Below are 17,983 nucleotides of genomic sequence, written 5' to 3' on the forward strand. Positions count from 1 at the left end.
GAATTTAAAAAGATAAGTCACCAAGGTAAAACCATCACTAAGCTTTAACTTGTAGATGAAGGTTGCAGTAATCTCTAGCTGATTTCTTTTTCTTCTTGATATATCATACAATCATATTCATATCAATATATCCATATTCAATATATTATGTTCAATTTAGTCTTCAGAGTTTAAAATAGCAGTAATGACTATTAAAAAATGTTTAAAAAGGAGACTTCCTCTAAGGTACTGTGTCCCATTATTTAATGATTTTAAAAGAAAACTTAGGTTATTAGATTAAAATAAACTTTTTTCATTACATTTGTGCAGTAAACTATGTTAATTTTCCAAGTTGTTCTAAATTTAAAAGACTTTATAATATTGGATACAAACTTCTAGTATTTTATAAATAAGTGAATTATCCCTGTCCCCCAAAAGCTGGAATTTAAAATAAGTTACACTCTATTCCTGATTCTACTTATAAGGATAAAAGTACGTATATGTAACCATGTTGAAAAATGAAGGATCTTTAAATACTTGGGTATAACTGATAATGTTACTATTGAATTTTCTTAAAAAAATAAAATCTGTATAATCATACAAAAGTGGAATACACATACTTGAGGAAATACACTCATTGGGCCCTGGGACCTCAATCCCTTTGACACGGATGAATGGTGTTCTAACGCTTGCTGACTTTCTCTTTCCTTTCACACACACTTAGAACCCATTTTAAGGTAGAAGCATAGTAAACAGAAAAGGATGGGGTATGAATGCCAACAGTTACACAAAGTTCTCTCCCTAACGGCCCCTCTGTATTTGTAGTCATTTTGGTCAGACTTGAGAATTAATCCATAAATCTACATATTCAATTAGTTATGCAATTCTACAAATGTATTATGCTAGGATTCATATGGTACTATAAATGGCCAGCTCTGCTGGATTGACAGCTGTGCTATGCTAGTCCCTATGACTTCTGGCTGAGAAGAAGTACAACACAAATCAGTGGAGAAAAGCAATCCCTCTGCTTTCTTCAGTGAAAGATAGTGTTGAACAATGGGTTTCGTCTATATTAAATGGTTCTGCAGAATTCATTCAGCCATAGTGAGTGAATAAGTTCTCTATTGCGTGATATAATCATTCACAAATACACCAGAGAGTAAGGTTCATGTCAAATTATAGTCAACATAGGCCCCACTAACCATTAATTGTGAAGGGATTTAATTTGTTCTCCTATATTCATTATTTTGCAGTAGCTTTCCCTTGTGCCTTCTTCCTCTTCTATGACACCCTTTGTTGCTAAAGGTTCCTCAGTTTTGTGCCCACCCAGGCTCATGCTCCAAACTTTGGAAAAGATTTGATCACTAATATACATTAACTCAATTTCCCATTTAATTACTTTTAATGTTATCACATAAAATGCATTGTATTTGTTAAAGAAGTCTGCAATGTAGGCTGTAGTGGAAGGAAAGCACATGGACTTCAAATTCCAACTCTAATATTTTATTTTAAAACATTTTAAATTGATTTTTTAGAGAGGGATACGCTGATTGGCTGTATCTCTCTTACATCCTGTATTGAACCCAGAAGCTTGGCATATGCCCTGCCCAGGAATCTACCCTATGACCTTCCAGTGCACAGGATGATGCTCCAACCAACTGAGCTACACTCTCCAGGGCCCAGCTCTGGTACTTTAGTATTTTATGACTGAGCAAATTACTTGATAATAGTTAGTCCTTATTTTGGGTTCACCATGTCCAACGACTGATTTAATTGTGTATTTTAATTGATGTAATTCTCACAAAAACTGTGTGTGTATATGTGTGCATGTGTATATGTGTGCATGTGGGCATTTGCATATGTTGGTATAAAATATGTCTGTTCTTTGGAGTTAGTTTTGAAATTCTGTTTGAATTTCATCTTTATATACTAAATCAACAAAACTATAGCTAAAGTATTCAAAATTCTGCAGAATAAACAGTGATAACTATAAATATTTTATATTTTAAACATATGACATTCCCGAGAAACTTACGCATATATTTATTATTTATGTGTGACAAGAGAAAGAGTACATTCCATATAAAAATTCACTTACAGAACTGGATGCCCAACTCTTTAGAGAGGTAAGTGTATTACTCACTTATTTGATGGGATATTGAGTGGACAGGCACAGGGCTGACAATCCTCAGCAGTTCCTTTAGTAGGTTCGCCGTAGAAACCAGGAAGACATTGATTGCAATATGGGCCACCTGTGTGATCTCTACAGTTCTGAGAAAGAAATGCACATCAAAGTTTATTATTTTGGTCTCAAGCAACATGTTACCAAAAATAGTTCTACAGAGTCATTAGTCTGTTCCCTGCCAGGAATAATAATTTTCCACAGTAAATGGTCAATTTTACAGCTGGGAAATAGCATTAGAAGTTAATTTAATACATGCTAGTTTCAGCATATGCAACTTATGAAAAGATGACTGAAATTAATTATGGTTTTTTGTTGTAATGCACATCTTATGTCCTTCTTTCTTTAGATTGAATTTTTTTTTTTCTTGAGGAAATACATGTGCTTGTTCATGCACATGTAAGTATGTATAGTCATAGAGCCTGAATAAAATATGTTCAATGGCAACTGTAGCCAATTCTAGGTAAAAATTCAATTTTTCAGCTTAAAACTGCTGATTTAATGAGAACTGTGGCTAATCAAACAAATCCTCTGGGACTATAACCCTCTTACTGCAGAGATTAACTTGGACCTCAGTGGGCTCTGGTGAATTGCACAATGCATTAATGTATTACATCTGTGAGGAGCTTGTTTGATGCATATTAAACAATGAGAATATTGAAAAAAATTAAATATATTCCAATACATATTGAAAACACAAGACACATTACAATTTCCCTTAGACAATTTTTAAAAAACTAAAATGGCATTTTCCTGTCAACTAGCAGTTATTGAACCCAGGTTCTTTTCAAAAATAAAAAAATGATAATTTATATCTTGATTTCTTCATGTTAATTAAAGTACATTTATCAATGCAGACTGTGCTCACAAAACTCATCAAGACTGGTTTAAAGGCGAACAATCGAGTTAATCAAGCAGTAGAATTAGCTACAAAACTTTCGATAGCAAAATTTGATAAATTTGTATCATGTTTTGGCATCATGCAGACATAACTTACTTATTTGGTCTCTAATGGTACAATAAAACATATCTAATGCTTATTAAATATCATTAAGTATGGATTCATTATGACTAAAATACATTTTTAATTTTATAAACATTTATGATTATAATTTTTTCTCATGTTGAAAAGAGTTCCTCAGAGCTTAGGGGTGTCAAACCCTTATTATTATGACCAATAACCAAATAGGAAATAGCTAAAATATAAATTCATTTTAAACTAAAGTAAAATGGATGACCACTGGGATAGCCACCCTAATTTAATGAAAATCCTGAATTATTATTTACTTCAGTATATTTTTAAGTATATATTTCAGTATATTTCAAAGCTCAATTTTAATTACATTTAGTAAGTGGATTTAATAAAAACACACAGAAAATACACACTTTGGAACATAGCTTGTTATGTTCCCCGGGGAGAGAAACAGATTCTTTATCGAGCAGAAGATATTAAATGAAAATCCAATCATTTAACTCTCGAAACCTCTCACTTTCATTCTGCAAAATGAGGGAGCTAAAGCCTATGATTTATGGAGTTTTCAAACTCTGAAATCCCATGACAGTTTCACAACCACAAGGTGAAGAGGTAATTCTTTAGTATCTGGTTATACTAGAAAATAGGTTTTTCTTATGGTAATTTAAATTCTGTCTCAAATTTATTTAGTCACCCTCTTTCAAAGATAGCATAGAGGTTAACTTCACTATCAACAGTTTTCTAAATAAGCATATTCGGATGGAATGTGCAAACCATGAGTCAGTTTGAAGAAAGGCTTTCTTCTTTGATTTCATCTTTGTATTAGTTCCTTTCAGTTTCCAGGTTTAGGTCACATTGTCTATTACTAAAAAAATTGTATGTTTCTGCAATAATCTTTGCCTATTATCATAATGACATGATCAAAATGATCTCTTCAAAGACTTAGGGGTTTTAAAAAATAAAATCATAAAATCATAAACATTGTCTTAACCTTGTTGAAAATGATATTTCCAAAACTTCACTGAAAACCTGTACAACTCAGAGACCCTGTTTTTTTTAACTACTGATTTAAAGGAGAAATACTATGTAGCAGCTTCTTATATTTCCTAATGTTGTATTTCATTTCATGGAAATAATAAAATTAATTTTAAAACTCAAGTGTCTTTGCAATTGTAACTCTAAAGTTGCCTTAGACAACAACATACTGGAAATCAAGTTGTAAAAGATGAGAGGTCACTCTGATGACTTTACTCTGGTTATTTTTACAGATGTCCTGCTACAAAAGTGGTTTCCAAATGTCTGTTCACATCACATAGAACAATGAGAAGGAGACGGTATGCAATCTTCTCATGTGGCTCTGAATGTGCCCTGGGTTGCTTCAAATGGACTTTGAGTTAAAATGACTTTTTCATATACGTCCACACTATAACAGAGGTCTGGTTTTTGAACTAATATCAAAATCTATTTTAGTTAATTTCTAATCAGATTTCAAAGCCAAGGTAACTAAAAAATAGTTTATCTGTAAATTTCATAACTTATCTTTTTAATGTTAGGGGCAAACATAAATAATAAAAAAAAGAAGAAGCTTAAAGTGCTGATCAGCTGAATAGTAAGAATGCCCTTGATGTGCAACATTCAAATATTTTTCTCTCTGTGGATCCTATTAGAATCGATGTGCTCAAAATGGGGTGTCAGCACTTCACTATCAATACTGTTTTAGATAAAGGTAGTAGAAAGTCGCCAGAAAACACCTTAATGATCACCTATTTACCGGCTATAATGGAAACCCCCAAAAACACCAGATTCTATCATTAGGTTCTCTACCGTTTCCCTAAGGTTCCCTCTGTTATTTGAAGTTAGGCTCTCATCTCTCTGTCCATGAAACATTTCATTAGTTGAAAGCCTCAAATAATCTTTGCTCCCTCTCTTTTCCCCTCCTAAAAATATGTTTAATGAAACTATTTTATTCTTAAAACAAAACAAAACACTTCCATCCTTGGAAATATCACAAAACCAAATGGGTCAACAGAATGATCTGATTTAATACTAATGAATTCAATATGAAATATTACTATTGGGAATATTCCAAGCCTGATACCACAATATTTTTATTTTTGTCTTTCTAGGTTTAAATAAAGCAAATCCATATTCATTTTAAGCTGAAATTTCCTATCGCAAGTTAGTGAAGGTATTTAAAGGTAACAATATTTTCCCCAAGGTGCATTTTAAAAGTCTTATGGTATAATTAGAACCAAAATCACTTAGTCTATCTATTCATAAAAATGTCATTTCAAAAATCTACTGCTCTACAAATTAAGACTGTCATGTTTTATACTGCAATGCAATTAAACAAAATCTAATATAAGAAAACAGAAAGAGCATCAATAGATCTAAATGCCAAATCACATTGAAACAAAAGCCCTGAATTTTCATTTTGGATTTTTCCCAGATGTTTTCAAGTAGAAGCAAAAGGGACGAAATGAGTAAGAGAAAGAGAGAACATTAAGAAATACAGAAAACAGAGTCTGCCTGAAATTCTACAGGGAAATGAGAATATGATATCCTCCTAACCTGGCACTGTTTCAAATTGTGTCTCTGTAAGGCTAATGAAATGAGAAGTGTTGTTTCAAGCTTCATGCCATGTCAGACAACATAAAACTAACATGCCCTTGAGTTGATCAGAATGGTCTATTCAGTGCAATTCTCCAATCCAAAGCCTTCTTAGCAGGATAGAAAGTGTTTAGCTCTTTGTAGACCTGTTTTTCTTGTTAAAAGTGTAGACTTAATTGTAAGAGTAAACAGCTCTGATGAATATGTATTGCATATATTTATTACTTTAATCTATATATGATGCCTTGTATTTAGTTAAATGCTGCAATTTAAAAATAAACATACATGCAGTATGCTCTCATTTTCAATGACAAAACAAACAAATAAATTGTGGCTATTACATAGGTTATCTTTTACTTTTCATGCTATGGGGATACAAACCATTTCCTGTTAGAGAAGTACAGTCTATGTTTGGTAGATTTATGGAGGGGATTAAAACCATGCATTTACATGGTAGATGTGTACCTCAGTCATTAGTTACATTTTATTTTGATGTACCTGATCCTAATTCAATTTTTTGCCTAATAGGAAGAAACACTTCCTAATACCTGTTACTCGGGGAGAGCACATATGAAAGAGAATTCTCAACTTCCAACCCAGTTCAACATAAAGATCTCTGTCAAATCACTTCTTGGCTCACATGTTTTAGGTCACGAAGGTATTGATTGAATTGCAGGTCCTGTGGAGCTGACCTCAACCTTGTCAGTCAGCATCCACCAAGAAAAAAGCACTCACCAGGCATTCCGCAGTGATGTCATCACAGGAATCCGCATGACCAAAGCACTGGCAAGGTTCACAGATGCCACCAAAAATAGTGCCGTTAACGCGTCTGTGCCTAGGCCAACAAGACTAAAACAAAGATAACGTTTCAAGTCAGTCTCAGGAATTGTTTTTTTAATTTGTGGTTTGTCTTTTATGGATAAAGAAAAATATTTAGGCAGCAAACTCAACAAATGTGCTTGTCAAAACTTTTCTGAGTTATTGAAACACTGCTACAGAGCTATTCTCCTGACAGTGGAGCTTCGTACTGACCTTAGCGTTATTGGCAGGTATGAGATTAGAGGAAGCATTAGCTTGGAGTCTCTTCTGAAATAGCAAAATAAAGCAGAGATATAAAGAATTGAAATGTGACAGTCTTGAAGTAAAAAGCAGAGACAAAAAAAGAAGGAAAAGTACCGGAAATAAAAGCAGCCAACATAAAAGGATTCTTAAAAGAACCTTAGCCTACCTTGGCAACTAATGTCAACCCAAGGAATGTTGATTCTCTGGAATACACTACCTTTCATACATACTAACTACCCTTAACTCGGTCACTTTCAGAAAACCATTGCAATAATTTGGAAGGCAACCCACTCTTACATTGGATTATAAACACCACTAACTTCTCCAAATACATAAATCATAACTTTCATTCTCAATTTCCTTCATCCTATTATCCTTTCTCAATTTTACACAAAAAAGTCTGTGATTTATTTATTATACATTCCCTTCATATTTTGTTTTGTGGTAGTATCCTACTAGAACTTTATGTTCATCATTTCTTTTTAAAGTATGACACACTTTATCAGATAAAACCAGAATTCTGATTTAAAAAGGACATTTGGGCCTTAGAATACCTGTGTGTCCATGCCAGCTCTAAGACCACCATCTCCCTGAACTAAGTTTCCCTTCGGTGGGGGTTACTACAAACTGGGTGGGATATAAAATAGGGGGGAACACGGCTGTCCTCTAGGAGCTTATGGTCTCCCTCAAACTATAACTGCATTCTGTGGGTGATTTACTTTATTTCTGGATGGTTAACTACAACATAATATTTCATGAAAAGGTCTTTTTCCCCCCAGTTGAAATGAAAACAAGAGAGAAATCACTGCAGTAATAAAGTATACAGAACTGTGTTGTGTATTGTTAGAAATCTTCCTTCTGCCGGAGGAGCTGAGGACTCTTAAATTTGAACACTGCTAACAAAAACATAAAAAATGATGTGCCAATACTTCATATCTGAACGAAAAGCAAAAGCAACCTTCCTCTTAATCGGGCAGTACAAAAAAGAAGGTGTCAAGTTTCTGTCCCTTCTAATAATTTCTCTCTGTTAAATTTTTGCTACCCTATAGATGCATTGTGGAAGAGATTTTCTTCTGTGATACATATTTCTAAAAACTGGGAAGCTACATATCCAGAAAGGGGTAGAAATTAAGGGTGCTGATATCAGGGAGAAAACTGATCTAGTGTTTTTAGGACAAATAATCATGAAATTATTATTTATAAGCTTTATTCTATACTCTGCACATGTACTACTCATACCCAAACCTCTTAAACGTCCAAACTCCTAACCTCTCTCTCTTAGCCAGTGATTTCATCGCATTAGCCACAGAGACACTGGAAGCCGATGGAAGCCATCTCTCCACTACCAAGTCCAAAAGCACAGGTGTAAATCGCCACTGGCCATACTCCCCTCCAGAACAATGGGGGCAGGGCATGCAGGGTCCCTCATCCTCTCAAAGGAATATCATCCCACTGGTGATCTGTATTCCATCATCTATTTACATTTAGACCAGAGAGAGATGCGATATCGTCAATATCGTCTTCCCAATATTCCCTCTGTGCTGCATCAGTAACAGCTTTCTTTTCTATTGGATCGCTATTATCAGCTCAAAAAATGATCGAGTATCCTCATCAAAACTTACCTAACAGAAACAACAACAAAAAAAAATTGACAAAATTAGTTCCTTAATATCCAATAGCTTTCCAGTTACTTGCCTGCCTCTTTTTTTCAGTAAAACTCCTCTAAATTGTTTTTCTTCCTTACTTCCCTTTCATGCTGCTTTTTTCCCCTCTCATTCTAATCCATCTTGTGCTGCCACCACTCAGTGAAAACTGCTCTCATCTGTGTCACCAAATTTCAGGTAGCCCAATCTCAGGGACACGTCTCCAATTACATTTTATCTGACCTCTCGTCAACATTGGTTTAGTTGATTCCTTTCTCCCTCAAAAGTCTCTTCTTGTAACTCTCATGACATCCCAGTCCCCAAGTTTCCCTTTGCTGTCTCTTCTGTCTCTACTCCACTTCTCCTTGTCAGAAGCTCCTAGGGAGTTAGTCACTTTTCTCTTTTTTATCACACTCTCTCCTAGCCAATTGTATGCAGTCTCACCATTGATGAAGCTTCCAAATGCATATCTTTAGACCAGAGAGATGCAAAGTTCAAGAGCTGCATATTCTAACTTTACATTGAAGTCCATATTTCACAGGCTTCTCAAAACTAGTATTTCTAGAATGGGCTGCTTATTTCAGCTATACTCTAGCTCAGTGAATGGCACCACATCCAATTCCTCAAGCTAGTAATCTGGCTCATTCTTAAACTATTTTTCTTTTAACTTTCCTTTGGCATATAGTCTATCAGTAAGTCCTACTGGTTCTACTATCAAAATATATGTAGAATAAAAACTTCTTTCTACCTAGCCTGCCATTATACCAACACAAACTATTACTGTAACTATCTTCTGCCACAAAAGCCTATCAACTATTCTTGCCCTCTATATTATGTTTTCATACTATAGTTATAAAAACTTTTTCAAAAAACATAACTCAGATCATGGCACCACTCAGCTTAAAGCGTTCCATTGATTTTCCATTGCACTTAAAATAAAGTCCATGTATGCAACGCTCTGAATGGCCTGGAGCTCCAGTCACATCTGTGCCACTCTCTCCCCTTGCTTACTAAGCTCCAGCCATACTTGCCCCCTTTCAGGTGCTTGCTCCAAGCTCTATTCCACTTTTCAATCAGTTCCTTTTACATAGCTGACCCTAAACTGTTTAGATGTTTCCACCTCAGAGAGCCTTTCCTGACAGCCATTTATAAGGTAGTACCTTCCATCTAATCTTCCCACACCCATTCTCAGGACTTCTAATGAGGCACCTGCTTATTTTCTTCGTGGAACTTATCACAAGTGTTTAAATTTATTTTTTGGCATGTTAGCTAGTCTTCCCCTAAATGTAATGTCCTGGAGAGCAGGGGCCACATCTGTATTTCTCATCACATTATCATCCATGTCTAAGATCTTGATTGTCTCAAGATGCATGGTCATCAATATATGTTAGCTAAATGAAATTATGGACACTTCTAATGAGGTGGTTAATATTTTCGTCATACACAAGAGGAAACTGAGATTCAAATGCTTCTTTTTATTCAGTATCCCGCTTTTGCTTTAAAGCCTCACCTGTCCCACTTGTCAAGTGAAATAAATTATGGTGATACTTTAGAAAACATAAAGATAAAAGATGAACTGTAGAGGAACTTATAACTCAAGTAGAAATGAGAAAAAGTGATTCTGAGTAAACATTGTGACCCCAAATGAAATAAAAGAGGATAATTTTATAATGGAGTCACTTGATTTGCTCCTAGCAACCTAGAACTAATTAATCTTTGCAATTTACCCAGTTCTTAAATGGTACATGGATATTAGTGTTAACAAAGCTAGAGTGCCTGGCCTTATGAACTCAGCAAAAAAGCAAATAAAATCAGGAAAGAATAGGAATAAATAATAGTGAATCTAAGGACAGGAAGTTTTGATAAAGAAAAGAAGGCATTATTAGTAGATGAAATGTGGAAGTCTGCGAGAAACTTTAGAATTTATCATCTTCTGATACAATGAAATTATTATTTTGTAGACTTCAAAATAACTTTATTTATCAAACAATTATTGTGTGAGAGGCACAGAAAGCTTTTATTATCCCTCCTCGTCTTCTTCTGATTCTCCCACACTTGTGTACTTCTCTCTTTCTACCTAATTGTTACCATTATTTAGCATGCAATTTGATGTTTTTTCACTTCAGGATACTTTCAGTGACATCTCTCTCACTGGAATTGCTCACCTCTTTGAATGATTGTTGCACTTATGTTCTGCACCACTTACTGGTCTCTTAATTATAGTGCTGTGATCCAATTTTTCATATTTATTCTTTCTCCCTAAACAGATTTTTAAGGTCTTTAAGGATAGGGATTATGATGTAATCTCCTTGATAATCCCCTCAGCATCTAATGCATAATTTACCAAAGATTCTCAATATTTTTTTTAGAAGAGAGGAAAGAAGAAATGAAAAGTATAGCCAATTAAACAATTCTAATATTCAGACAATTTTATATTCAATGGGTATTTGGAACTTTGCATAAAGGATGATGAAGGGTTCTGAGAATTACTACTGTGGGAATAAGTACTAAAGCAAGAATAGGATCAAGGAATTTATTATTCCAATTGAAATAGAAACTCTAAGGTTCAAAGAGAGCTTTCTGGTTTGAAATAAAAACTGCTAGGCTATTAACAAAAGAATATGCTTCATCAAATACAGCATGTATTTTACAGGCAAAGTCAAATTTGCATTGACAGAGTTAATTCATTTCAAGTATTATTTTTCTCTTCTTGACATGAATTTTAGAAAAGTGAGTACTTCAATGAATTACATTTAGTTTTATTCTAGGTAGGTAAATCGGAGCCCAGTTAAAGAAAACACATTTTGCCACAAATATGAATCTGAAGCCTGTGTATCCTCTTGAAGCGCGCATTATTTCAGAGCACAAGAGAACTGACAAGGCAGGCAGTGCCTAGAGTATTTCTATAAATGGCATAATGGGTAGTGTGCTGAAGTGGAACATCTTGGTACACTCAAATGATTCCTTAAAGGCTTCATTTTTAAAGAACTTAAGCTCCTATTTATCTGCAAGCCATGCTCTCTGTCAGGGAATTGGTGTTTGCAATTTTTGACCAGGTTTTAAATAAAATCAATTTTTCAAACTACCGAAATAAAATACACAGAAGTAAATATGACATACTGGTATTAAGAAACATTAATATCATTATGAATCTAGAATATTGAGACAACAATAAGTATCTCAAACTTTAGCTACTAAACAAATCAAAGACCTGTGGGGAATTTTCCAGATCGAGGTATTTCTTCCATATATTATGTTCTTGACATTTTAAAGATAGTGTCCTTTAGATGATTGCAATTTTGCTGCATTCTTAGAAATAAAGTAGAGAAAGAGTAAGGCACAAAAGATTAAAAATGAAGAAACATAATTTCAAGAAGACATTATGTGAGTTGCACTCTTATTTGAAAGCCATGACTTTTTGGCAGACAGTCAAATTTCTTCTTTAAGTAATACACTATCAATTGTTTCTGCAATCTTTGATATAAAAAGACTAGACTCTTTTTAGAACCGTTTACTGAAAGAAATGATGAAGGGACTTAGAATGCACTGAGGATATGTTCTTGAAAACTTACTTCACAAGAGGACCCAGTGTACCCTGGTGGACACTGACAGACTTCCACAGCTGACGCAAAACCTCTGTCCGTAGGATAGGGAACAGCAGAGTCCAGGCCCACAGAGCTCAACCTGGGGCAGAAGGAAAAAGAGATGGTAAATAAGTAAACAAGCTCCTAGGTATTACATAGCTGGAGGAATAATACAGTAACAGTGGGGTAAATATAAGCAGATTATCTGCCTTTAGAAAGAAGGCTAAAGAATATCCGTAACTTGAAGCTCTGGTCATTCGTTGTACTAGGTAAAGTCTGCTCAGTTAATAGTGTGCACAACCACTGCCACCATCACATGCTCAAAAGATATGAGAACATTCTTGCTCATTTCTTATTTTTTTGGCTGTGTTTTGATTTCCCCCTGTTTTGGTTTGTTTGCTTGTTTGTTTGTTGGAGATAGAGTTCAAGATCACATATTTGAAAAGATTTTTAAAACAGAAAATATTAATATAACAGATTTAAGTTAACATTTAAACTAGAAAATCAGGAGACAATAGGAATAAATTAGAGAAAGAACATGGTACACATGATTTAAAAATGGAGGAAAAAGTAAATATATATATATATATATATATATATATATATATATATATTCAGTCAGAGCCATTAAATTGGAAGAAAAGATAGAAGAAGAAAGAGAGTGAGAAAGGGAAAATAAATAATCTTGATTTCTTTTTCTCAAAAATAAATCTGTACGTTGGTAGGTAAAAGTCAAATATTCTCAAATGTTCAGTTGAATTAGTTAATTTGTTTTGGGCCTAAATTGAATTCATTGTTCTCTGTGTCTATGGGTTTTATTATATTGATACTCCTTTACAGTCTGGTTATTTTAACAGAGTGATTTGATATCACTTATTATTTTGGGGCATAGCTAGTTTGGCTAAATTGAAAAATGCTGTTACATAAGTTGTATACTATATATATATATAGTCTCTGACATTTACCAGTTCTCTCTACACTTCAATGTTGTCATCTATGTAATGGATAATGTAAGTCTATAAATCATGAGCTTGATTAAAGGATTAAATTAAATAATAAATATAAAGTTCTTGATATAAGATATAACATGTAATGGAAACTAAAGAGAAAATAAACAAATGGACTACATCAAAATAAAAAGCTTTTGCACAGCAAAGGAAACCATCAACAAAACAACAAGAAGACCCACTACATGGGAGAACATATTTGCCAATGATACCACCGATAAGGGTTTAATTTCCAACATTTACAGGGATCTCATGAAACTTAACAAAAGGAAGATAAACAATCCAATAAAAAAATGGGCAACGGACCTAGATAGACACTTTTCGAAAGAGGACATACAGAAGGCCGAAAGACATATGAAAACCTGCTCAAAGTCACTAATTATACGAGAGATGCAAATCAAAACGACAATGCGTTATCATCTCACACCTGTCAGAATGGCTATCATCAACAAATCAACAAACAACAAGTGTTGGAGAGGATGTGGAGAAAAAGGAACCCTTCTGCACTGCTGGTGGGAATGCAGACTGGTGCAGCCACTGTGGAGAACAGTATGGAGCTACCTCAGAAGACTAAAAATGGAACTCCCATTTGACCCAGTGATTCCACTACTAGGAATATATCCTAAGAAACCAGAAACGCCAATCAGAAAGGATATATGCACCCCTATGTTCATAGCAGCACAATTCACCATAGCTAAGATTTGGAAACAGCCTAGGTGCCCATCAGCAGATGAATGGATTAGAAAACTGTGGTACATATACACAATGGAATACTATGCTGTGGTAAAAAAAAAAAAAAAAGGAACTCTTGCCTTGTGCAACAGCATGGATGGAACTGGAGAGCATTATGCTATGTGAAATAAGCCAGTCAGAGAAAGATAAATACCACATGATCTCACTCATTTGTGGATTATAGAGAACAACATAGACTGATGAAAAGGGACAGACCCGAAGACTGAGAAACAGCGATCAGGCTATCAATCCCCAGAAGGAAAGTAGGGGAGGGCGGGGGTAAGGGGAAGAGCTCAACCGAAGGACTTGTATACATGTATATAAGCCAAACCAATGGACATGGACAATGGGGGGATGGGAGCATGAGTTTGTGTGTGGGGGGGAGGGTGGGGGTTAATGGGGGGGATGAGGACACATTTGTAATACCTTAACTAATAATAATAATAATAAAAAAGATATAACATGTAGTTGATTATTAATTAGTAGGCATTTTATATTCTCATTGACTGTAGATATATAATAGAAATGACTGCATGAGTAGTATAAGAAATACTATTTGTATCCCTCAAACTAGCTTTTCGTCATTTTAACAAATTAAATAAATTTCAAACTTAAGAGCACTATTAAATGGCTGCTATTGATGCATAATGATAATACTGGTTTTTAAAATGATTGATCAACCTCCATATCACATAATCTGGCATCCTTTAAGCATAAGAAGGATGCAATTGACTCTTGCTATGGCACACATTTTTACTTCTTTTCTCAAGACTGGTGGTAGATTTTAATTGAATGGCAATTCATAATTAATAAAAAGCTTGCCAGTTTTAGGAAAGTAAGTGTTTCTTTAAAAGTGACAACCTTTCACAAAGCTGTAAATTTTTCAGCAACAAGTTTCTAAATCTTTATTGTTTTTACCTCCATTTACCAATCTTAGTCCTTTGATAGTACCTTGAAATATGAATGAATCCATACATGATCAGGAAGTAGAAAAGGAAAATCATGTTTAAATCTCAGAAAATAGGCATTTGGACAGGGAAGCCAGGTGCTAAAATTGTTAACTGCCATCCTATACAGTCAAGCAGATTATCTTTAGCTACAGATGAACTTATCCAACACTATTTCTTAAATGCTTTCTTCTCTGGGGGTTGAGCTTAGACAACCTGGCAGTGGTAAGCATTAAAAATCACTGTTTTACAATGTTCAGGTTACATAGAGATTTTAGAAAACCTCTAAATGTTTTTTTTAATAAACTTGAACATGAAGTGTCATTGGAAATCCTTTTTTTAAATTGAGGTGAAAATTCACATAACGTACAACTAGCCACTTTAAAATGTTGTTTAGCACATTCATAATGTTGTACAACCACTACATCTATCTAATTCCAAACATTTTTATTAGACAAAAAATAACCCACCTATCTATACTAGTAAAAGCCTAGATGGTCCTCATGCCCTCGCGGGACACCCTCACATCATCACAAGATGGTCACCACAAGATGGCCGGCAGGATAGGGCAGTTGGGGGCAAACAGGCCAGCAGGGGAGGGCAGTTGGGGTGACCAGGCCTGCAGGGGAGGGCAGTTAGGCGTTAATCAGGCCGGCCAGGGAGCGATTAGGGGATGATCAGGCTGGTTGGCAGGTGAGCAGTTAGAAGCCAGGGGTCCTGGATTGTGAGAGGGATGTCCAACTGCCGGTCAGACATCCCCCAAGGGATTGGGCCAAAACGGCAGTCGGACATCCCCCAAGGGGTCCCAGATTGGAGAGGGTGCAGGCCAGGCTGAGGGATACCCGCCCCCTCCCCTCCATGCATGAATTTTGTGTGCTGGGTCTCTAGTTAAATAATCATTTTCTATGTCATTCTTCTCCCAACCCCTGGTAAGCACAAATCTGCTTTCTGCCTCTATGGATTTACCTATTCTGGACATTTCATACAAACCTAATCATACAATATATTACCTTTTGTGTTTCGCTTCTCAGTGTTAGCATAATATTTTCAAGGTTCATCTATGTCTTAGTATGTATCAGTACTGTATTATTTTTATGGCTGAGTAATACTGTATTTTATGAATATACCACATTTTAATTACCTATTCATCTGTCGATGGATGTTTGGCTATCTCCATTTTTTGTCTATTGGAAATAGTACCACTATAAAGATTCATGCACAAGTATTTTTTAAGTACCTGTTTTTAATTCTTTTGGGAATATATGTAGGAGTGGAATTTCTGTATCTGGCAATTTTTCTTAATACAACATAAGCTTTGGAAGAGTTACAAAATGAAGGATAATTCTTGCTTATGTTGACATGAGCATATGAACTACTCCTTGAGAACAGAGACCCTGTCATATCATCTATATACCTGGCCTGATCACCTCAATATATGCTCAATGTACTTTTGTTGGATGGACGGATAGAGAGAACACTAGATAAATGGGAAATACATGGATACATGATGAATGAATGGATGGATACGAAACTAAACACAAAAACACATACATATATACATACATAAAAGAATAAATGAGTGGATAGATGAATGGAATTCAGTTTTATTACTATTAGTAACATACTCTATAACAAATGATACACTAAAGCTTAGTATCCACATTTCAGATGAATAAAATCAGATAAGTTTAAGACACATTATTTATTTGATCTAACAAAGAAAATAAATTGAAACATGTTAGAATTAGGACTTGAGGTCAAAGGCCAGAACTCATCTGAATGTACTGTGACACCTAAGTGCCTGCAATTAATGGACTGCCGTATGACAAACACATTTCTGATCACTTAAATTTCACAATGAGATGATTTCAGGATTACTATACTAGTTAATTGTCATATGAAAGACTATAACAATTTACTAAATAGCAGACTGGTCAGTTGTATACAGATAGAGTCCCAGGATTTTCAATATAAAATTGATAATTAAAATGTAAGGAAAGTATTAGAAAGTTAGAAAGTAAAACAACAACAACGAGTAATTGAGTACTTTAAGAACAATTTAAAATATAACAAAACCAAACCAAAAATATTTTCAATGAACTGTCAAATTTCATTTGTCTTTGAACAACAGATGTTTCTCTCTTTAATCTATGTAACCATTTGAGCTATGAGAAATTTTATCATGCAAACAACTTTCCCAGCAATACTCCACATTAGTATTCGCTGAGCAATCCCAATGTTCATTAGGTTCTGCTATTTGTTAAATGGGATTTTAATGTGCTTAACAGTTTTAAGTGTTACTCATGAAGAAGGCTGCAGTTTGGTGTTTTGTTCCCCCCGCCCGCTCCAATATGGTCATTTTCTTCTCTTGAAACCAGGCTGCACTCATTTAAATACATAATACTGGCAATAATAAAGTACTGATGTTTGGAGATTCATGAACTATCGAAGATTTGCCAACTAAGTCAAATGTTTTAGCTGGCTCTTTTTTTCCTTATTGTTATGACTTGGATGTACAGATAAGCTGATGGAGGAAGAGAAAAGACATAATTGTATAAGCTAGTATTAAAAATGTCTCTCCTGAGCTGTCCCTGTTTGCAGGTCTGCCACCGTGAATCCTTTCTCCACTTTTTTATATTGAATTCCATTTAATTCTACTTAAATAAATGTTATTTTAGGATAGCAACCATATATAATTTATTTTTATTTTTATTTTTTTTTGCTTTTCAGGTGCTTTGTTCTATTTTGTGTTGTTAAGACAAGATGATTACTAATAACTCTTTTAAGCCTCTTCTTGTAGAAGTTCCACAAGGTATTAAAGTTGAGGAGCCTGATAATTTTCACTCTCTTCCTAAGATGGTAACAAAATCATTCAGTGGCCCAGTCAATGTCTGAGTGGCCAACTAAGAAAGAGCGAAACATTTTCCCCAAATATTTTCAATCCCACGTCAAATAAGGTAAATGATAGACATAATTTTATACTGTTGCAGTAATTCATAAAATAATACATTAAATGGTGCTCAGCTGGTGTGGCTCAATGGTTGAGCATTGACCCATGCACCAAGTAGTCACTGGTTTAATTCCCGGTCAGGGCACATGCCCAGGTTGCAGGCTTGATACCCAGTGGAAGTCATGCAGGAGGCAGCCAATTGATGTTTCTCTCTCATCGATGTTTCTATCTCTCTCTCCCCCTCTCCCTTCCTCTCTCTCTAAAATCAATAAAGACATTTCAAAAATATATTCAATATTAATATCAGAATTCAT

The 17,983-nt window shown here is 34.8% G+C and overlaps 1 protein-coding gene across 2 annotated transcripts in view; it reads right to left on the reverse strand.

The window, feature by feature from the left end:
• The window catches only part of LAMA2 (laminin subunit alpha 2), a 478,805-nt gene that overhangs the window by 196,950 nt on the left and 263,872 nt on the right, over positions 1 to 17,983 (reverse strand). For both annotated transcript variants that reach the window (XM_081094172.1, XM_081094171.1), the window contains exons 15-17: positions 12,022 to 12,133; positions 6,480 to 6,593; positions 2,123 to 2,250 (exon numbers count right to left, since the gene is read on the reverse strand). In XM_081094172.1, the coding sequence (XP_080950298.1) occupies positions 2,123 to 2,250; positions 6,480 to 6,593; positions 12,022 to 12,133 (354 nt within the window). The remainder of the gene's footprint in view (positions 1 to 2,122; positions 2,251 to 6,479; positions 6,594 to 12,021; positions 12,134 to 17,983) is intronic.

The sequence above is a fragment of the Myotis nattereri genome, assembly GCF_964212035.1.
Source record: "Myotis nattereri genome assembly, chromosome: 6".
Lineage (NCBI taxonomy): Eukaryota > Metazoa > Chordata > Mammalia > Chiroptera > Vespertilionidae > Myotis > Myotis nattereri.